General features: G+C 30.4%; 1 protein-coding gene across 14 annotated transcripts in view; it reads left to right on the forward strand.

Annotated features, from left to right (window-relative positions):
• LOC141393706 (uncharacterized) overlaps positions 1-23,582 on the forward strand; it is a 101,338-nt gene that overhangs the window by 21,410 nt on the left and 56,346 nt on the right. For 7 of the 14 annotated variants that reach the window (XM_073967075.1, XM_073967082.1, XM_073967077.1 and 4 more), the window contains exon 2: positions 11,147-11,377. The exons of 3 other annotated variants lie outside the window; for them this stretch is intronic. In XM_073967075.1, coding sequence (XP_073823176.1) covers positions 11,147-11,377 — 231 coding nt within the window. Of the gene's footprint in view, positions 1-11,146; positions 11,378-12,027; positions 12,305-23,582 lie in introns of those variants that run through there. 4 more of the 14 variants (XM_073967073.1, XM_073967078.1, XM_073967080.1 and 1 more) reach the window with 4 other exon arrangements.

Here is a 23,582-nt window from a genome sequence, read left to right on the forward strand (position 1 = left end):
CATATCATAATTTAGTCTTTTATAAATTCTGAAAGCTGTATTCTGTGCATTGGCGATATTGTTATTTATGCGTTTTTGTTTAATATTTTCCAACAACTGACAGCAAATAATGTTCCATGCACGCTTGCTTTCAGCGGCAGTTTCAGATCGTATATCATTTTCTGAAAGCATCGTCTTGAAATACTTGTACCAGGAGATATCCCTTTCCATAACTTTTAATGACAGTTTATATGGCAAACGATAACCTTGCATATGAAATAAGCATTTTGGAATATATTTCAGGTGTAGAGCGTATGTATAAAAGAATCCTTCCTCGTAACCTGTCTGAGAGAAACATTTTCCATTTTGCAGGTTAGAGATATTGGGTTTTGCAATGAAATCTTTCCAGGTTAAGTTCAGACATGTTTTTGATGCATTTGTTTTATATTCGATGTGTTTTGTAAAAGAAAGTCTCGGTGTTAATATTATACCAAGATACTTGTATTCGCTGACAACCCTGAGATACTCTCCTCTGTATAACCATTTCTCAGATTCCGCCAATCTACCACTCTTTCTAAAAACCATAATTTCAGACTTTGTTTGATTGACTTCCATACCACACATATCGCTATATCTCGATAGATTATTTATCATAGCCTGTAAAGTTTCGACATCATGTGCCAGTAAAACGATATCATCTGCGTACATCAGCAAACGTATATTAATTTCATCCACAAAAAGACCACATGTAAGTCATTTAAGTACAGTGAAAAACAAGTAAAAAAGTATCAGTCGGCTTGGCCGACAGAGATATACCCTCAGCCTGTGTATATTGAAACAATTTTTTTTTTCCAAAAAAACGTATGTATTTAGAGGGTTTTAAAAATTTTGGGATTAAAAAGCAAAAGTTTTACGGAGGAAATACTTATAGGAATGGATCGACATTGACCATTACGGATGTGGATCTCCAGCCACTGCATATGGTGCCATAGGGGGTTTTTACACTCTTCGGGCTGTTTGCGCAAGAAGTATGGACTTACCCCTAAAAAAACTTTTACCATCGTAATTGAGGCAGCGAATGCAAGTTGCTTCAATAAAAATCAAAGTGATTCGATATCAGGTCTTAAAGTGAACTTATCCGAAATTTTGTGTTGGAGGTACCGGATGGAGTAGACAAATATAGTCCATATTTGAACCTGATCTATATCTGGTAGATATATTAGGATGTGTAAAGTATGGACCAATTCGGCCACTGCCTTAAAAAGTTACCGTACGTACAATTTTTCCGAAAATTTTTGAAATTTTGTGGGGGAGGTACCTGGAGGAGTGGACCGATATGGCCTTTCTTCGAACTTAAACTATGTTTGGACAAAATATTACTAAGGCAAAATTTTGGACCCAATCGGCAGATCCGTTCGAGAGTTATCTTGCGCTTCAACCACCTCACACGGTGTCATATGGGTTTTGTGCAACTTTCAGACTATTTTCTCAGGAAGTAGGGACTTGCCCCTGATGCACCTTGTACCGTCGTATGGGGGGCAGTGAATACAAGATGCTAAAACAAAAATCAAAGCGATTCGAGAGCAGGTCCTAAACTGAACTTATCCGAAATTTTGTGTGAGAGGTACCCGAAGGAACGAACCGATTGAGTCCATATTGGAGCCTCGTCTGAGTCTGGTAGACATTGCAGAGGTTGCAAATTATGGACCAAATCGGTTGCATCCTACAAGAGTTATCGTACGTACAAATTTTCCGAACATATTCGAACTTTTGTGGGGGTGGTACCGGAAGGAGTGGACCGATATAACCCATCTTCGAACTTAAACTAAGTTTGGGTAAAATATTACGAATGCCAAAATTTGAACCGAATCGGTTTATCCGTTCGAGAGTTATCGTGCGCTCCAGCCAGACAGACAGACGGACGGACATTGCTCAATCGACTCCAAATTGTCTGAAACACATTTCGTCCAAACATACTTGGGGTCTAAAACTATTATTTCGATGAGGCACATTTTGCCCGTATGAAAGTGTATATACCCTTTCTAGCCTAAAGGCTGAGGGTATAAAGAACAGGCGACAATAGACATCCTTGCTTAACTCCATTTCTTGATTCGAACTGCTTTGATAAATCTTTACCCGTCCATACAGATGATTTGTTGTTAATGTATACATTTTCAATAAATCGAACAAATTTTGTCGATAGACATATACTGTGTAGTTTGTATATGAGGTATTGTCTTGGGATCGTATCGAACGCCGCTCTAAAGTCGACAAAAAATGCATATACATTCTTTTTATCTTCTAATTTAATATTTACAATTGATGTAAGGCTAAATACATTATCGACAGTCGAATATCCTTGTCTAAATCCTGCCTGGAACTCATTTAGTATTTTAAAACGGTTTATCCAATCTGTTATTCTAGTATTAATCATGCTCATCATCAATTTGGCAACACAATTCATGAAACTTATACCTCGGTAGTTACTCGGAACATTAATATCTCCCTTTTTGTGTATTGGATATATAACATTGGTTCGAAACATTTCAAAATCTTCACGGCCATTTAGAATTTGAGAATATTGTTTACATAACATCGAGAGAAACTCGTCTGTTGCGTTCATAAAAAAAACTCGTATGTTATTCTATCCTCTCCTGGAGCTTTATTCACTTTTAGTTTGGAGAGTTGTATTTTGATTTAGTCTTTGTCGAGGTTTTCATTTTTCGTTAATACATGAGCATAATGTATGTAAGGTGTTGGTGTTTCTGTATTTAGAAGGGATTCAAAATGATTCTTGAGGTCTTCAGCTGTAATGTGGCATCCAATCTCATTTTGCTTCTGCCTGATTTCATTTGCGACTTTCCACCACGATCTGCTATCCGAAATTATATCCAATCTTCTTTCTAAATCGAGATAATACTCAGCTTGTTTCCTTTTACATAGATGCTGGTACTCTTTTCTCTGCGAAGTGTAAGCTTGTCTGTGATCGTTAAGTTTTGTGGATCTGTAGACTCTTAACAGTTTCATCGATTTCTCTCTTGCTCGCAGACATTCATTGTCAAACCATTTATTTTTGTATTCAAACTTCTTTCGATGTAGCATTTTAGGATACGATGTCGTAATGAGTTTAATAAATTCCAAAAAAGTCGAATTTTCGGATAATGATGTCATATTTTCCTGTAAGGCTGTTTGATATCTTTTTTTATTCTGAGGTTTCCAAACAAGTTTCGGCATAAGAGTCAATTTATTTGTATTTCTGATTTCCTTTTCGTTCTGCAATGTTATTTTCAAAGGCCAATGATCTGACCAAATTTGATTATCGATGGAAAAGTCCTTCACATATGGGATTATATCAAAAGACACAGCACATAGATCAATGACAGAACTTCCATTTGTATTTGCGAAAGTAAAACATCCATTTTCATCTCTTTTAATTCTTCCATTTATTATGACCATACCATTACTGTTACAAAAATCGATATACTTTTTTCCGTTCGCGCTGATTGTTTTATCGTTCGAGTTTCTTTTATGACTTATTTGGTATTCTGCTACCATCTCTTCCGGGAATTCTTGGTCCTCTCCGATTCTTACATTGTGATCTCCTATAACTATTTTTGGTGTATCGCTGCACTCTACAGTTTCCTTTAGCTGTTGGAAGTCACTAAGCCAATTTGCCGTTCTCAAATAGACTGGAATTACCTCGAACTTGGTTTTGCCAGTTTCGAGTAGTAAACTGTCCATTCCATTTCTTGTTATTAATGTGTGTTTAATGACATTTATTTCTGCATCCTTTCTGACGCCACATACTTGACCGCCTATTGCTCTTCTCCCTCTATTACTATTCCTTGTTGCTGTCTTCCAATAAATATGGAAATTTTTGAATCTATGTTTATATTTCTCTTCGTTATTTTCTTCTACATGGGTTTCAAAAAGGATGAATATATTAAAGTTTTCCAAATATGCAAAAAACTCGTGATGAAGATATTTACCACCTAAACCGTTTACATTGTAAGCTAACAAATCGAAAGGATACTTTGTATTTATATTTTGATTTAAATTTATATTGATTACGCTATTTTCTTTCAAAGAGGCTTTATTTGTTAGTTTTTTGAGTTAAAATCTTGAAGTAATTTATTGTAATCTAATTCTAAAGTGTGTATTATATCGCCAAATATCTCTCCAAGTACGCCAATTCCGTTGCTTTCATCACACTTGAGTTCGCAGTTTTGATTCCAAAAGAATACCTTGCCTCCTATTACAATCTTGTCACCGCGCACACTGATCTTTTTCTACTTGTTCAGTTTTAAGATTTCCTTCTTTAATTGTAGCATGACTTTCTTCCTTTCAAGCTGCGTTCCACATAGGTCTCTTTCGTTTGAAAATTATCTGTATATATAACTACACGTTTGATTATACCCTCAGCCTTAGGCTAAGGAGGGTATATACACTTTCATACGATGAAAATGTGCCTCATAGAAATAATGGTTTTAGACCCCAAGTATGTTTGGACGAAATGTGTTTCAGACAATTTGGAGTCGATCTAGCGATGTCCGTCCGTCTGTCTGTCTGTCTGTCCTGCTGGCTGGAGCGCACGATAACTCTCGAACGGATGAACCGATTCGTTTCAAATTTTGGCTTCCGTAATATTTTGCCCAAACTTAGTTTAAGTTCGAAGATGAGCTACATCGGTCCACTCCTTCCGGTACCTCCCCCACAAAAGTTCGAAAATGTTCGGAAAGTTTGTACGTACGATAACTCTTGAAGGGAGTAACCGATTTGGTCCATACTTTGCAAATCGTGAAATGTCTACCAGACTCAGATGAGTTTCCAATATGGACTCAATCGGTCCACTCCTTCGGGTACCTCCCACACAAAATTTGGGATAAGTTCAGTTTAGGACCTGCTCTCGAATCGCTTTGATTTTTATTTTAGCAACGTGTATTCACTGTCCCCTATACGACGGTACAAGTTTCATCAGGGGCAAGTCCACACTTCCTGAGAAAATAGCCCCAAAGTTGCAAAATAACCCTATGACACCGTGTGAGGTGGTTGGAGCGCAAGATAACTCTCGAACGGATCTGCCGATTCGATCCAAAATTTGGCCTTAGTAATATTTTGTCCAAACATAGTTTAAATTCGAAGATAAGCCATATTGGTCCACTCATTCAGGTACCTCCCCCACAAAAGTTCAAAAGTGTTCGGAAAAATTGTTCATACGGTAACTCTTGAAGGGAGTGGCCGAATTGGTCCATACGTTACACATCCTAATATATCTACCAGATATAGATCAGGTTCAAACATGGACTACATTTGTCCACTCCATCCGGTACCTCCCACACAAAATTTCGGATAAGTTCACTTTAAGACCTGTAATCGGATCACGTTGATTTTTGTTGAAGCAACTTCGCTGCCTCACTTACGATGGTAAAAGTTGTTTCAGGGGCAAGTCCATATTTCTTGAGAAAACAGCCCGATGGGTGTAAAAACCCCCTATGGCACCCCCATGGTCTATGTCGGTCCATTCCTTTAATTACCTTTTCAGCAAAATTTTTGAACTTTAATCCTAATCAACATTTTTGTCGGTTCATACGACCAACATTATGAAATCCCCTAAATAAATAAGTTTTTTTGTGAAAAAAGTGTTTCAATTTGTACAGGCTGAGGGTATATGTCTGTCGGCAAAGCCGACTGATACTTTTTTACTTGTTTTTTTTATACTGCAGCACATCGGATTAACCGATAGGGTCCATACTTCGCGTTTCGTAATATTTGTCCAATCTTAGTTCATATTCGAAGAAGGGCATTTTTTTCAAAGGTGGATTTTAATACAAAAATTTTCAAAAAAATTTTCGTGGATTTTAATAATAAATAGTCAAAGGAGAAAAATGACTTTGCATTTTTTAACGAATATTTCAAAAAGAAATCAAATGTTGATTTCTATTAAAAATTTGATCGTAAATTATTACAAAACTTTTGAAACATGAAATTTTTTCGAAATATATTTAAGCGTGGATTTTTATAAAAAGCTATTTTTCAAACGTGAATTTTTATAAAAAAAACTATTTTTCAAACGTGAATTTTTATAAAAAACTATTTTTCAAACGTGGATTTTTATAAAAAAAAAAAACAAACTATCAAACATCGATTTTTATAAAAAAAACTTATTTTCAATCGTGGATTTTTATAAAAAAAAACGAATTTTCAAACGTAGATCTTTATAAAAAACTAATTTTCCGACGTAGATTTTTATAAAAAAACTAATTTTCAAATGTGGATTTCTTTCTATAAAAAAAAACTAATTTTGAAACGTGGATTTTTATAAAAAAAACTAATTTTAAAACGTGGAATTATAAAAAAAACTAATTTTAAAACGTGGAATTTTATAAAAAACTAATTTTCAAGCGTAGATCTTTATAAGAAACTAACTTTCAAACGTGGATTTTTATAAAAAATACTAATTTTCAAACGTAGATTTTTATAAAAAACAAATTTTCAAACGAGAATTTTAATCAGAAAATATTTTTCATATAATTTTTAAACGAGGAGATTTAAAAAAATCCGATTTTTTAAAGGTGTACTTTTATAAAAATATTTATCAAATTTTTTTCAAACATGGACTTTTTTAAAAAAATATTTTCAAAAAAAAAACAATTTTTATAAAAAAAGGTGAAAGGTTTGCAAAAAAATTTAAGTTTGAATTTTTTATAAACAGTTTTATAAAAATATTTTTCAAACATGGTTTTTTGTAAATATTTTATTCTACCTGGATTAAAAAAAAACCAAGGTATTTTGTTTAAAAATATTTTATTGCAACGTGGACTTAAACCAAACCACATCGGATTAACCGATAGGGTCCAAACTTTGAGCTTCCTAATATTTGCGCAAATCTTAGTTCAAATTCGAAGAAGATCGCGGCCCATACCTACGAGTACCTCCCAAATAAAGTTGTAAAAATTTCACAAAAATTCCGTTTAAAGACATGTTGCGGATCGTTTGGAATTGCTTGCACTAGATTGTTCTCTCGGCCTGTATTACGACAGTACAATTTTTACGGGGCATGTCCATATATATATATATATATATATATATATATATATATAGGATGGAATTGGTTTGGTTACCAAAAGTTCGAATGAAACACTTTAGTTAATGTTAAATTCAATAGTTCACAGTTTATTTATTATTTATTTTAGGTTCGTTGATTAATATTAAGTGAAACAAAACATATTTACATATTTACACAAAGTTAATATTTCACAAACTTCAAGTTCATACTTTTAACTTCTTCAATTTTAAATTCAAATAATTATTGTAACTTCTAAAACTTCTAAGTGTTTAACTTCTAATACTTCGCTGAGGAGAACAACTACAGCGTAAGTGATTTTCTTCTAGGCGACTTCACTGAGGAGAGCAACTGCAGTGAATGTGATTTTTCTTAGTTTGTCGCTAGTCATTTAACTTTTTGTGAAGTTCGCTTTCCTCAATGAGCTGTGTTCACTAATTTGTTTCTTCTGTTGCGCTGTGTTCAGTGTGTGTCTTTAATTAAGTCGTGTGTCGTACGTCTGCTGTGTTCATTTAGCAAGAAAGTGGGGCGCGCAATTGTAGTGGCTGCGTTACCCATTCCTACACATATATATATATATATATATATATATATATACAGCTGTGTACAAAATAATAGGAGTGCTCATTCACACCAAGGGAATGGTCGAATAAACATGGTTAAACTTAGCCATTTTGGTTTATTTTGAATTTGTTTAACATTGTTGACATCCCAACAGTTAATTGATCAGCAGAAATGCGGCAAACTGTTTTAAATTATTTACTGTTTACACCAACATTATAAATCTCCTTTAAATTTGTTGTTCAAAAAAATGGGAGTGCGGAAGAAAAAGGGCAATAAAAATATTTTTAGTTGAGTTTAAGTTCAAAATTGTCTATATTTTAGTTGACAGTAGTGATTCCAATATATTTTATGAGATTTGAAGGCTGTTTTTTGAAAACAAAAGTCCTTTGGAGGTGGCCTAAAAAATTGAGCGCTTATTGGGTAACTCATTGGATTTAGCAGACAGAACTTTAGTGATTAGAGTTTTTTGATGCTCTGGCTGTTATCTCGAACAATATATAATGAGCGGTATCCCGGAAATTCGTGTATTTTGATCCTTGAGCCGAGTTAAAGCCGGTTTCCAAAAATTCTTTACGTAAGGATCGGTTAAAAAAAGTATCTATAAGGCATTAATTTCTCGATCAAGTGATGTTTTAAGGTCCTTAGCATCTTAACTGCACGCAGAATTCATTATATGGTTCATTTTTGAATAATTGGATGATTGGCACATATGAGACATTTTTCAAAACGCTTTGTTGAGAAGGAAACTTTAAAGACAAACTTTTGAAGTTGGCCTAAGATTATTTTTATTAGGTTTTGCATCGTATAATAAACAGTTTTCTAATGAAACTAACCTAAATTAAGTATTTTTGAGTGAAAAACGTAAGTTTATATTGAAAAATATATTACGGCGTATACCAACCATAGTGCAATCCCAGCCTGCCTATCACTAAGTGGTTCAAAGTACATTTCAACCGTTCACGTTTTAAACATTTTTTGAATAGAAGCGAAATTGATTGTATACACAAGGTTAGCATCCTAAGGACTTTCAAATATTATTTGGTTGGGAAACAAATTCCTTATAGATACGATTTTTTGGCCGATCCTTACCTTAAGGGCTAATGTAAACTGTCTTAAACTTGACTCAAGGATCAAAATACACAAATTTATTGGGTACCAATCATTATATATTGTTAGAGATAACATCGATAGCATCAAACAAATCTAACCGTTAAAGCTTTTGTCTACAAAATCCATTGGGTTGCTCAACAAGTGCTCAATTTATGGAAAAAATTTCTGCAAGGACAATCGCCTGTTTTTTGGCTAATTCCAAAGGACTTTTGTTTTCAAACAGCAATCAAATCTCATAAAATCTATTAGATTTACTACTGTTAACCAAAATATTAAAAATTTTGATCCTAAACTCAACTAAAACTATTTTAATCGTCCTTTTTCTTCCACACTCCTATTTTTTTGAACAAAAACTTTAAACACGATTTATAATGTTGGTGTAAACAGTAGATAATTTAAAACAGATTGCAACATTTCTGCTGATGAATTAACTGCTGGGATGTCAACAATGTTAAACAAATTCAAAATAAACCAAAATGGGTAAGTTTAACCATATTTTTTGAAATTGTCTTTTTTTGTATGGGCGCTCCTATTATTTTGAACGCAACTGTATATATATATATATATATATATATATATATATATATATCCACAAACATTCCATACGGGACAAGGGAGACTTCTCTCATATTAATGAGTGCACCCCGATTCATATTAGCTCAATGATAAGGGACCTACTGTTTATCGCCGAGTCCGAACGGCGTGTCTTAAGACACCACTTTGTAGAGAAGTTTTACATGGCTGAAATACTCAGGAAATGTCGCCAACATTACTGAGGGGCATGTCCATATTTCATGAAATTATGACCTAATATCTACAAAATCTATTACATTGACCGATTAGTTTGTTAAAATTCGAATTCGATTTGACCAAAACTTTGCACATCGTAAATTTTCGATAATATTTTGGAGTAACTTTATCACAAAATATCAAAACCTTCGCTTAAGTGTTTAAGGGCACTTGGTCACATAATTCAGTGAAATTGGCTAAAATTTGGCAGTCGGTCTTCTCTAGTGCTAGAAAATCGTGCTGGGAAAATTGTTCGGGATGGATCCATATAACGGCACTACTGCGTATGATTCCTACCCAAGAAAGACCTAAACTTCCAACAATTCTTTTGACACCTATGAAAATTAGGGGCTTGTTCATCGGACATCCAGGTCCACCATCCCGGTTACTGTTTTTGTTTTTGAGGTTTTTAGATATCATCGATTGAATGTTTTCTATCGTGTATAAACCATAATATGACTACAAAACTTTTAAAAAGGCCACAATGTGCCTAAAAGTATGCAGCACACATTTTAAAACATTAATAATTAAACATTTGTTTTCAAAACTATGATTTGTAGTGTATTTGTACACACTTTTCTAAGAGTCCATTTCCTTTTTCTCTTAAAATAAGGTCATGGTTCTCATGACAAACAACAAACACACACACACCCCCGAACAACTGTTTTGCCTTAAGCCGTAAATTGATTTCACGAGTTCAATTATTTTTGTGGTTCCTTAACTTTGGGGCAAAATGAAACAAAAAAAAATGGCATGATAAAATTATTATTTATTTAGTCTGTCAGTGGTTTCTTTCATGAATTGGGATAATTACCGGATTTTGTTCTTATGTGTTGATCTGTTATTGGTTCTGCTGCTTTGCTTTTTTTCGTTTTTTGTCCGCTTACCAACTTTTTTTGTCCATGCAGCTCGTTTAAAAGTCGTCAACCTTCAGATGCTCAAAAGTATTTTTAAACTGAACTACACCCACTTTTATTGGCAATAATTTCCTTTTGGTTTTTCTGTGTTATTTTTGTAGTTGTTGTTATTGTTGTTGTTGTTGCCATGCATATGTTGTGGATTATTAATAATACTTTTTGCTTGGAATTTTTTTGTTTCATTTAATTTTTTTAATATACTGATTTTTGGTTTCTTTGTTCCATGCCATAAAGTTGTAAGTTGGAAACAAGATCGTGACAGTAATGGGATTGGAAAAAATGACAGTTTATAGTTAACGTTAGTTAACACTTTATGGGTGGTTATTTTAATGAGATTCTCGGAGACAAATCGCAGAATTTTACGAAAAATTTTAGGGGCTATAAAATCTCTTCTTTGAAATGGCGCCCAACGTTGGGCAAAGGGTTTTACTGTTCCAAGAAATCGGTAAAGATTTTTGTGGTCTATCGAATCTCCAAAAACGATTTCATAACGCCTCAAAGTCCTATTTTAAATAAAACATGAAAGTCATATGCAAGTCTGCCTTGCTAATCGTCTGTCAAGAGATGTCATTATAGTGGTCTCTATTGGCCATATCCACATGTTATCCGTATATCCTCAATGTTACCTTCTAACCTCTCTTTGTCTATAAAAAAAAAACACATTCGCACACATTTCTCATTATCCGTTTTTCACCTTTCCCCCGTTTCCCCTCTCTTTTTACAGATATCCGATTCACAAAACATCTCCCAACCCAATGGCACCCAACAGACCCAGCGTAAACAAATCGAAGTCATACAAAGGTGTACAAGCGGAGGAGCGGCAATGCAAGTCATACGCTCACAGACGGTACAAACCACCTCATCACGATGGTCGAGCCCCTCATCATCGTCCACAGCCTCACCATCACCAACATCAGCATTATTGCAGCAAACTTTGAATGCATCCTCAGCCGCAGTAAGAGATATTTCAAGTCCCAATCGAACAAAACAAAATATACACAAACGCACAACATCCAGCACCACCACCACCTCATCCTCCACCTCCTCCTCTAGCCCCTTTAGAGCCACAAATGGTTTTCTTCATCAACATCATCAGCGTGAAAAGGAAACCAGACCACGTCAGACGACCACGACCACAAAATTCCAAACATCTCGGGAAACTGGCACAAAAACTACCCGCAAAACTGCTACCACCACCAACACCACAAACAAATCCAAAACACCTCTATCATCATCTTCCAACACCACCTCCTCCTCCAAGATCACATCCTCCAAAAGAAATTGGCCTCAAATTGTTATAGAAAATATGTCATCCACATTGGATATTTGTGATAATGATGATGATAATGAACATGTTCATGATAATCAGTATATTGTGGAAGATGCCAGTGATGATGATGACGTCAATGGCCATCACCACAATGGTAATACACAATCAAATATCGATCATCAACAACACAGTCATAACATAACACTTATAGATGAAGATGATGATGATGTTCATGAAGAAACCTTAGCTGTAGATAATAATGACGATGATGATGAAGATGATCGTTATTTCACTAAACCGCAACATCCCACATCCAATCCACCACCACCGAACAGCTATTTATTTAAACCATTAGGGCAAACAAATGCCACCAAACACCTATCAACTATCATCACAGATGATTATGACAATGATAACGATGTCAATGGTTATCATGATAATGATGATGATAATTATCACAATAATCATCATCGTATTTATGAACTACAAAACGGCCATAGCAGCAGTAGTTGTAGTAGCTTGAATAGTCATAACGGCGGCAATAGTTGTAGCAATGGCAATCAATTATTTTTGTTGGATACGGCGCCAAGTTTGAAGTTAAGTAATCTTATGGTAAGTAAGCCCCCAAATTGAGTTAGCCAAGCAAACGATTATCACAACAATTTTTTTCATTTGGGTTTTTTTCTGTTTCTAAATGTTTCAATTAGTTATAGTAATTTTGTGTTAATGATTTACTTATGGTGAAATGGCGCCCAACGAGGGGCAAAGTTTAAATTTTCAAGATTCCTATTTAGATGATTTTATAGTCGTCTAAAGGTAGAACATAGTCCCTATGGATGACCATTAAGGTGGTCTATGAAGATGTGTGATCTTCTTGAAAGGCTTTTAGTCGTCTAGAAGTTTGAATTTATTTTTGATGAAGTCGTACCTTCGGATGACTATAATGGGCGTTTATAAGTACCGCTTTTTATTAGACTAAAAATACGTCTTATTAATCGTCGACAAAGAAGATTTTATAATCGTAAATTGTGGGGTCCAATGTCGGGCAAACTTTAAATACTAAGTCCAGCCTTTTATTAGTCGTCTACAGGCAGAGAAGAGATATTGTAGGAGCAGTCATATTCTAAGAACAAAATACTGTATTTTAAAAATTTGAAAATGTATCAAGTTGGGTTATTTATTTGATACAAAGATCCATCAAAGATTCTTTTCAAATCTATGTGTTTTTCGTAGGCAAGTTCTTTCTTCCCGAACGGTGACCAGCAAAGTGACCGTTACGCGCGATGACCATGACAGCAGTGTGGGATATTGGTCAAACCTTCGCACATCGTAATATTTTTACCAAACATCCAGTGACTCCCAAAATAGTGTATATCGGTTACTACATATTTCACTTTCAAATTTGGGCATATCGGACTGTTTTGAGAACTGTTTTCAAATTTTCATGCAAGATAGTTCTTGTGGTCCCTTGGTTCATACTTCCTACTTGCCGGAAAATTTTAGAAATTCTACGACGACTAACTAGAATTGCTTGTGGGCAGATCGGATTCCATGTCAGCCCTTGTTGACATTTTAAAGGTGGTACTCCTTGGGATGATGACTACAATAATTTGACTTTTTTGTGAAAAGCCTACAGGACCCTTTAGTATAAAAAGGGTACCCCACAGGAACCATTCTTAAAGAAAGTGTACTCTACAGAAAGGGTAAAGTGCAGGATCCATTCCTATGGAATTTTAGTCAGAAAAAAATGTTTAATAATTTATGCTTGGTTTTTTAATCATGAATTAAAAAAAATTCTAAGGTTTTTAAAAAAATATTTGTTAAAGTGAATTTTTGAAAAACATTTTTCAATATAAAACACTTGTTCAAAATTTTTACATAAATATTTTTTTTTTAATATTTTTCAACATACATTTTTTTAAATATTTTTCCGTAATGTTTTTTTTAAGGAAATTTTTTTCAAATCGGTTGTTTTAAAAATATTTTTTTAATGAGGATTTTTTACAAATATTTACAAATAAGTGTGGATTAAAAAAAATATTTATATTGATTTCTTAACAATATTTTTTCAAAGTGAATTTGTTAAAAATCTTTTTCTAACATGTATTTTTGAATATATTATATCCAATTTATCTTAATTTGATTTTTTAAAAGACTTAATTTTATATTTTATAATATCATTTTCCGTTTTTTAATAGTTTAGCTTTTTTCAAATGAGTTTTAAACGTTTCTAACGTAGATTTTTTCAAAAATATTTGTATCATATTTTATATATTTTTAATCATGAATTGACAAAATCCTAAAAATATATTTTTCAAAGTAAATTGTTGATAAAAATTTTGGACGTGGATTTTTAAAATATTTGCTTAGAATTTTTACACAAATAGTTTTTCTGTTTTTAAACATTTCATTTTAAATTGTTTAAGAAATATTTGTTTTCCGAATGGGATTTTTAAAGCAAATTGTTTCAAGTAGGTATTTAAAAATATTTTTTCCAAAGTGACATTTTTTAAAAATATATTTTCAAACGTGGATTTAAAAAATATATACTTTTTATAGTCGGTTTTTTAATAATATTTTTTAATTTAATTTTTTAATTTTTTCAATAACGTGAATTTGTGACTCATATTTTTGTAACGTGGATTTTTAATATATTATTTCCAAATTGTATTATTATTTATTATTTTTTTTTTCAAAACGATTTCCAGCGTGGTTTTTTTAAATATGTTTTTAAACTTGACTTAATTCTAATTTTTCGGGTGGAATTTTTTAAATGTTCCAAAGTAGATATTTTCAAAAATATTTTTTTTGGGAAGTTTTTTAATATTTCTTAACCATGAATTGAAAAAAATCTTATTTTTAAAAATATATATTTTTTCAAAGTAAACTATTGATAAATTTTTTTTCGACGTGGATTTATAAAATATTTGCTTAAAGTTTTTACACAGATAATATTCATTATTTCAAACATTTCTTCAATTTAAATTTTTTAAGAAATACTTTTTTTCCGAAATAGATTTTTAAAACAAATTGTTTCAAATCGGTTACTTGAAAATATTTTTGTCCAAAGTGAACTTTTTACAAATATTTTTTCCCAACAAAAATTTGGATCCGGTAGTCATTACGTAACCTTTTACAAAGTAATGTAAACAAGCTTCTTTTTGCATTACAAGTAATCTGAAAAGTAATGGGTTACTTCTTAAAAAAATGTACAAGGTAAACCTACTTACTTTACTCCTCACTAAGTAATGAGGACGGTGGCACAGTGTGTGTTTCCGACTATAAATCCTAGGGTTGTGTGTTCAACGCTCATCGTCGGCACGTGAGTTTTTGACAAAAACAAAAACTTTTTGTTAATTAAAAAATAACAGTTCGTGGTGCACATGAGCACTGCGCATTTAAGTTCTTAAGCAACCCTTAATGTTCGCGTGCGTGACACAGTGTATAGTGTGTTTGGCTAGAAATCAGAGGGTTCGTGTGTTCAACTCGGCAGGGAGCGAAATGAAATAAAGTAAAATAAAAGGAAGAAGTGTGTTGAAATTAAAAAACAAATTCTCCACATCAACTGTTCTAAAAATAGAATTTTTTTCATCTTACTTTTCAACTTCTATAGGCCACAGAATAACTAGTTATTCTAGTGGTCATAATATAACTACAAACTGAGTGCGACATGCCCTTGTAAAAATAATGGGGAAGAAAGGGGGTTTGCGAGTAGTTACGGCTGCCAAAATCCCTTACAAACCCCATTATTTTGGGAGGACTTTTTTTGCTGGGATGTTATTTGTTTAAACAAATATTGTTTCAAACGAGAATTTTTAAAATATTTTTTTTTAATATTTCTAAAATTTTTCCATCGTGGAGTTTTAAAAATTGTTTTAAACAAATTTTTCCAAAAGTGAATTTAAAAAAATATTTTTTTAATATTTCAACGTAGATTTAACTTATTCTTACGTGGATTAAAGAAAAATCTAATGCGATTTTTTAAATATTTTTTAATTGTTTTGTTTTTTATATCTTTCCCAAAGTGGAGTTCATAAAAACAATTTTATAACATCGATTTTTTATAAATATTTTTTAAATTATTTTTTTCCGAAGTGGATTTTTAAAGGAAATTGTTTCAAATCGGTAATATTTTTTTGCAAAGTGCATTTTTTAAAAATATTTTTTCAAACGTAGATTTTTAAAAAATATTTTTTATTGTCGTTTATTTTAAAATATATTTTTATGTTGGTTTTTAAAAAATATTTTTTAACGTGAATTTGTTACAAATATTTTTTTTAAATATTATTTGCAAGTAGTCTCATTTTTTCAAAATTATTTCCAACGTGGATATTTTAATTTATTTTCAACTTGAATTTTTTAAAAATATTTTTTTAACCAAATAAAAAGAATTTCTTGGCTGTGGAACCATATTTACTATATTTTGAATTATTGAAATTTACTATGTTTAATTTCATATTCATATTTTTAATTTTATTATCTTGCTCAGTTGAATTATAACTTTGTAATGTGTTTGGCCTTGATGGTTTTAATTACAAAATTAATTGAATAAATAAATATTGTATTGGTATGGTATGACTACAGTTTTAAAAAAATATTTTAATGTTTCAATCGGATGCTTAAAAACAATTTTTTTCTGTATTTTTTAAATATTTTTTCCATTTCAAAAAAAATATTTTGTCCGACATGGATTTTTTAAATACTTTTATAAGCTTGACTTTTTATATTTTAAAAAATAGTTTTTTAATGTCAATTTTTTTGAAAATACCTTTTCAATTTGGACTTATTCAATATTTTTCAAACGTGGTGTTCTACAAAATACTTTTTCTTATGTAGATTTTTTTGATATTATTTTTTCAATGTGGATTTTTTCAATATTTTTCACAAATACATATTTTTTTAGTGTGAATTTTATTAAAAAAAATTCCACAGTGGATTTTTTATATCTTGTATCCAAATAGGTTTCCAAGTTGATTTTATTGTAGTAGAGTTATATAAAAATATTTTTTCCAACGTACACTTCTTTAAAAATATATTTTCTAAAGTTGACTTTAAAAAAGTGTATTTAGAAAAAAAAAAAACAATTTTCAATGTGAATATTTTAAACATAATTTTCGATGATTTTCATTAATTTTCTCCTTTAGAGTTAAGCTTGATGATCGGAAATTTTCCAAAAAAAAAAAAAACAGGCTGAGCCCGGCTGGTATTTAAATCCACGTCATTGAAAACATATCAAAAATATTGTCACGGCGTGTTGGCGTTCAAAACCAAACTCATAACTTCAAAGGCAGCGCAAAATAACGTTTGTCATGAAGAAATACATTTCAACGGCCAAATATCCGTTAATGTCTAAAAACACATTTGCATTTGAAAAATGAAAAGTTCTACGACAGAGAAGCCATTCGACAGTCGATACTTCTGAAGAGCTGCTTAACCAATAGCGAAACCAGGTAACGTAATTTTGTGACTGTGTGGGTTCGAGTCCTTGGCTTTCCTTTTTCACTTGCCAAAAAATTTCCGATCATCAAGCTTAACTCTAAACGAGAAAATTAATAAAAATCATTAAAAATGATCTTCGCCCTAACAGGCAAAATTTCAAAAAATAATTTTCGATGATTTTTCGCATCTTTCCATTTTGGATTTTTTAACGTAGATTTTAAAAACATTTCTTTTTTCAAAAGCTTGTTTTAAAAAAATGTTTTATTTTATAATTTGTTCTAATAAATATTTTTTATAAGGATGTTTTTTTATTACTTTTTAACGTGGATTTAAAAAAAAGTACTTATTCTTACGCAATTTTTTTAAATATTTTTTTACCAATGTCCATTTTTCAAAATATTTATTAAAGTGTATTTTTAAAAAAATCCGAAGTGGAGTTAAAATTATATTTTAATAATTCTTCCAAAGCTGCATTTTTATACCTTGTATCCAAATATTTTTTTAAAGTTATTTTATTTTATAAAAATACTTTTTCTAGCGTGGACTTAAAAAAAAATAATTACTACCAAACAAACTTATAATACCCTTTCCACATTGTTGTGTAGGGTATAAATATGGATTTTTAGATGAAAGCAATACTTCCCAAGACATAAAAAGGGTACTCTATAGGACTCTTTCTTAGGGAAAGGATCCATTTATTATATAAATTTATTATAGAAAGAGTATTTTAGAGGACCCAATAATTTGTTATAAACAAGTTTTCTAACATAGATTTTTTAAATATTATTTCAAAATGTTAGTATTTTTAGCGTGGGGTTATTAAAAATGTTCATAACTGAAATATTTATAAAATATTTTTTAAACGTGATTTTTTTCAAAAAGTATTGTTTCCGAGTTGACTTTTTTAATTTTTTTTTTCAATTTGAATAATTTTTTAAATTAGATAAAAAAAATATTCAAAAGTGCCTTTTTATATAAATACTAGCTGACCCGGTCCGCTTTGCTGGCCCGTTTTTGAGGTCCCGGTATAAACATTTACAACAACAACTTTTTTCTACAACGGATTTCTTCTACCAACACACCAACTAATGATGTAGACCACAATTACCAATGTCATGTTTACCAATAATAATATCTGAAATTTCACGTTTTGGTCAAAACAGCAGTGGGGGAGGTCACCCGAGACCACTGCTTCCCGTTATACTATGAGAATTTGCATTGAAAGCTGTTATTTCGATATTTTGAAGAACTTTGGCTGATTTCCCAATCGATTGTTTTGGAATTTTGGTCAAGTGCCATTTCAAATTATCGGAATTTTACTGTGAAAATTGGGAAGTTAACCGCAATGTCTAGCTTATTGAAGCCAGTGTTTATAGCGCTTTTAAAGACACGCGTACTAACTTTAAGATATTATCTGCAATTATACATTTTTGAAAAAAAAAATTGTGGACCGTGATTTTTCACTTCCACGATGACCATTCAGGGTCAGGGCAATAATTACCATAGCATTGCAAAAAATTTGTAAACAATAGGTTGAAAAATATCTTCGATTTTACGTTTTGTTAAAAAAAATTGTGTGGGAGGTACCCTGGTCACTCCACTGACCACTATAAAAAGTAGTTAAAAACCTATTCTCAGACCTACAAACTCCACATACAAAATTTCATCAAATTCGGTCCAGCCGTTTCGGAGGAGTTCAAAGCCGAACACCGTGACAGGAGAATTTTATATATATATAGATATTTTATCCTATAAAAGGTTGATTTTTATATTTTTTCTACGAGGAGTTTAAAATGGAACTTTATTCCTGGATTTTTTTAAATCATTTTTCGAATGTAATTTTTTTGTTTCGAAAAAAAATTTTAGAGCGTATTTTTTTATTTTCCAAAGTGAAGGTTTAAAAAAATATTTTTTCGTATGTTTTTTTTTCTGAAAATATTTGTTATATTGATTTTTGTAATATTTTACCAACGTGGAGTTTTAACAAATAATTCCTCGAAATTTCTTTAAAATAATTTTTCAAAAGTGAATTTTGTATACCTTGTACCCAAATATTTTGCAAATTGATTTTATTTGAGTGGAGTTTAAAAATATTTTTTCTAACATGAAAAGAATTATTTTCAAAAATTTAATTAAAAAAAATGTATTTTAAAGGTGGATTTTTTTAGATTGGATTTTTAATGGATAATTTTAAAACATGGTTTTTTAATAAAAAAACTTTTCAAAGCATATTATTGAATGACATTTTTGTGCAAAATATTTTTTCAAACACGAATAAAAAATAAAAAAAATCAACAGTGGATATTTTAAACAAAAAATTAATAAAATATGTATTAAAAAGGATTAATTTTTTTAATTTTTTTCAAACAGGCAATATTTGTTAATGTGACTTTTTAAAGAATATTTTCACTACTCCTGTTATTTTTTTTTGTTTTTCTATCTTGTATAATCATTAAACAGCACCTAACGTGGATTTTTTTTTTTTTAAATATTCTTTCTTAAGTTAGCTTTTTCTAACATGAAAAGAAATATTTTCAAAAATTGAATTTACAAAAAATGTATTTCAAAGGTGGATTTATTTAGATTGGATTTTTAATGGATAATTCTAAAACATTGTTTTTTTAATAAAAAAATTTAGCGTGAATTTTTGAAGAATATTTTTTCAAACACGCATAAAAAATAAAATAATTTTATTCAACATTGGATATTTTAAACAAAAAACTAAAAATGTATATATTTAATTATAGATTAAAAAATATATTTTTTAAATTTTTTTAACTTTGATTTTTCCATTTTAAAAAAGAAATATTTAAATGGTATTTTTATATTTTCCAAAGTTAAGGTTTTTTAAACAATTTTTATGTTTTTTTTTTTTTTTTTTTTTGAAAATATTTGTTAAGTGATTTTTTTTTTAGTATTTTTCCAACGTGGAGTTTAAAAAAAAATATTTTCTTTAATGTAGATTTTTTAAATAATTTTTCAAGAGCGAATTTTATATATCTTATACCGAAATATTTTGCAAATTTATTTTATTTTAGTGGAGTTTTATAAAAATAATTTTTCTAACATTTTAAAAAATAAAACATTTTTTCTTAAGATAACTTTTTCTAACATGAAAGGAAATATTTTCAAAAATTTTATTTTTAAAAAATCTATTTCAATTTAATTTTTTTAGATTGGATTTTAATGGATAATTTTAAAACATGGTTTTTGTTAATAAAAAAAATTAGCGTGAATTTTTCAAAGCATATTATTGAACGGGATTTTTGGGAAGAATATTTTTTTCAAACACGGATAAAAAATTAAAAAAATATTATCAACATTGGATATTTTAAACAAAAAATTAAAAATATATATATTTAATTATGGATTAAAATTTTTTTATATACATTTTTTTAAATTTTATTTTTTCAATTTTTTTTCAAACATGGAATATTTGTTAATGTGGGGTTTTAAGGAATATTTTTACCACTCCTGTTATTTTTTTGTTTTTTTTTTTTCTATTTTTACCACTCCTGTTATTTTTTTGTTTTTTTTTTATCGTGTATAATAATTAAATAGCACCATGCCCCTAAAAGTATGCAGCACACATTAAAATCATTATTGAAACTCAATGCCCATTTCGTTTTTTTCTCTTTGAATAAGCTATTGGTTCTTATGAAAAAATGCATCTTTTAAAAAAGGTGCTCTACAGGACCCAGGAGGTCAGAAAAACACAAATTAAACAAATTTAATTATTTCTAACTTTGATGAGTTCATTATAAGGTGTAACATAGACCTGTCCAATCAACATATACTTTTTTTAAATTTCAATTTTGATATATCTTAAATAAATATATATCATTAAATTGTCAATAGCTTTTTGAACAATGTTTGTGTCTTAAGTCTTTCGTTTTCTTTTCACAAACATTACATATACAATTTTCCTTGTCTCCCTCTCTCTTTCTCTTTATCTATCGACTCTTACAATCCAATAATCATCCATAATTTATACCATATTAGAAGGGGTTGAGGGCGTTGGGAGCTAAAAATTCCAACCTGCCTACCTAATATTCGCACCGACATCAATTATTGTGAGCCAAATAATGACATAAAAAATGATGGAAGGTGGTGCCAACGAAGGTAATTTCCGTTGAATTTGAAACAATTTAGCGCAATCACTTAAAACGCACAACAATGGCTTACATCATTATTTTGTAATGACACCAAAAGAAATCCACTCAAAAAAATGTGATGATCATTAATAACAAAATTTTTGCGTGCAATTTTTGTTTCAATATTGGACACATCGCTGAATGAAAAGTATTCAGAGGAAAACGATTTTTGAAGAATATGAATCATTTCCTACTCAAAATATAAGTGGCGGGAGATAATTGTTGGAAATATTCAAATGTTGTATCGAAGACAGAAAAATCATTTGATGACTGTAAAAAAGGTTCCCATATGTTTCACATCATTCCAACAAAGTGATCAGTTGAGTGGTACTTTAATTATGTCAAGTACTTGCAGTTTTTCTATAACCACCCACTTACGAACTTGGCCATAGAAAACTGATCCCTTAATGTTCAATTTCTTATTGGAAATGTTCCCTGAAAGGTTCGCACAGTTCTCAAAACCTAATTATTTTGTTTGTTTTCTTCACAATTCCAAACAGAAATTTCATAACACTTCTTATTTTAATTTTTGGACCAATGACCTCATAAACCACAATAACAGCAATTGCGAAACGCCCAAAGCCATCATTTCCAAATATCACTGTAACATTTCTTTCGTTTAAATTTTATTTTTTTTTTTTGCTTATTATTTTTTCTTTAATTAGAACAAGAAAGGTACTTAAGCGTGGTTCCTAAAGAAGGTAAACCGGACGCAATTTAAATCAAAAGCCAGACGCAGGCATACATACAGATCCCAAACGATGAGAAAGAACAGCATGAAATGACAGATTTAATGATGGTTATGGTGGTGGTCATTAAAATTTACAGCAAGAAAAGGAAACATTTATGTGTTCCCGCTCCCCCGCATCATTAATGACACGTAAAACCAAATTTACTTGGGGCATTTAATGTTCCCACCAAAGAAATAAAAAAAGTCCCAGCCAAGCTCAAGAAAACTTCCAGCCAGCTATTTACATTTGTGTTTCAAAATCCATTAATTATTATTATTTCTTTTTTTTGTATAGTTAGATTTGAAATATTACTCGAAAGAAATTCTCTTCTTGGCCGCTGTCATTTGAAAGTCATTCAACATCCAGTCAGTCTGCCAGTCAGCCACAAAGTCATTCATTCACATCCACCCACATCAAAAGCTTTTCATTTCTGTCTCTAGTTTTTTGGTCGTTGTCTTTGTGAAATACAAGACCAAGACTCAATTTAGAGACAACTAAAAATACCGTTAAAGTGAAATGCTTTGTTTCGCTTTGTAGAGGTGTTTTTTAATCATTGCAAATCCCATGGAGGTGTGGTATGAACAGTTTTGGGTAATTAGTTATTGGAGTTTGGATTGTTCGTCATTAGCACTCTGCAGGGGATTTGTGGGAAACTGCGCAAACAAAGGTAGCAAATTAGGAGAAGTCAGGTTGTTGCAAGTCAAGGTGTTGAGATTCACAATTTGACATTTCAAGTTAGGGGTGGGTGCACCCTAAATTTATGTAATCCACATAGTGGCATTGTGGATATTAGCAGGTTATTAGGTCAAGGTTAAAGGTGTTCCACAATTAAATTACTATTATTTAATTTTATTTATTTTATAAGCATGGATTTTTTGCAGAATATTTATTTGATAAATATTTATTTATATTTATTATTATATGAACAGAATAGATCTTAAAAAATATTCTTAAAAACCGCATTCAGGAATTAAATACAAATAATAAATTAAATATTTTTAGAATTAATAAAAAATATTTCTTTAAAACCAAACTGTAAAATATATAAAAATAATAAATATTCTTAAAAATGTTGCAAAATAATTTTTTAAATCCATACTTACAAAATAACTAAAAATATTCCTAATAAAAAATCTCAAAATATTATATAAAAAATAAAAAATATATAAAATAAAAAAATATATAAAATAAAAATAAATATTTTAAAATGTGTAAAAAATATTTTTATGTCCACGCTTATAAAATAAAAAATATGAAAATAAATATTCTTAAAAATATTAAAAATATAAAATTTGTAAATAATTCCCGCTTAGAAGTAAATAAAAATAATATATATAAATTCATAACAGATAGATGGATATTCCTCATTTTTTAATTAAAAAATGTATAAAAAAATAATTAAAACAAAAAATTGTTTGTAAAAATTCATGCTAAAAAAATTATTAACATAAAATTTGTTTCATAAAAACGAATTCAAATAAAAAAGACTCTAAACATCTACGCTTGAAATAATAATTAAAAAATATTTTATTGCCAAAAAACAAAAATAACCACGCTCAAAAGAAA

Source organism: Musca autumnalis, unplaced genomic scaffold, assembly GCF_047663935.1.
Source record: "Musca autumnalis isolate F117 unplaced genomic scaffold, ASM4766393v1 scaffold_2, whole genome shotgun sequence".
NCBI lineage: Eukaryota > Metazoa > Arthropoda > Insecta > Diptera > Muscidae > Musca > Musca autumnalis.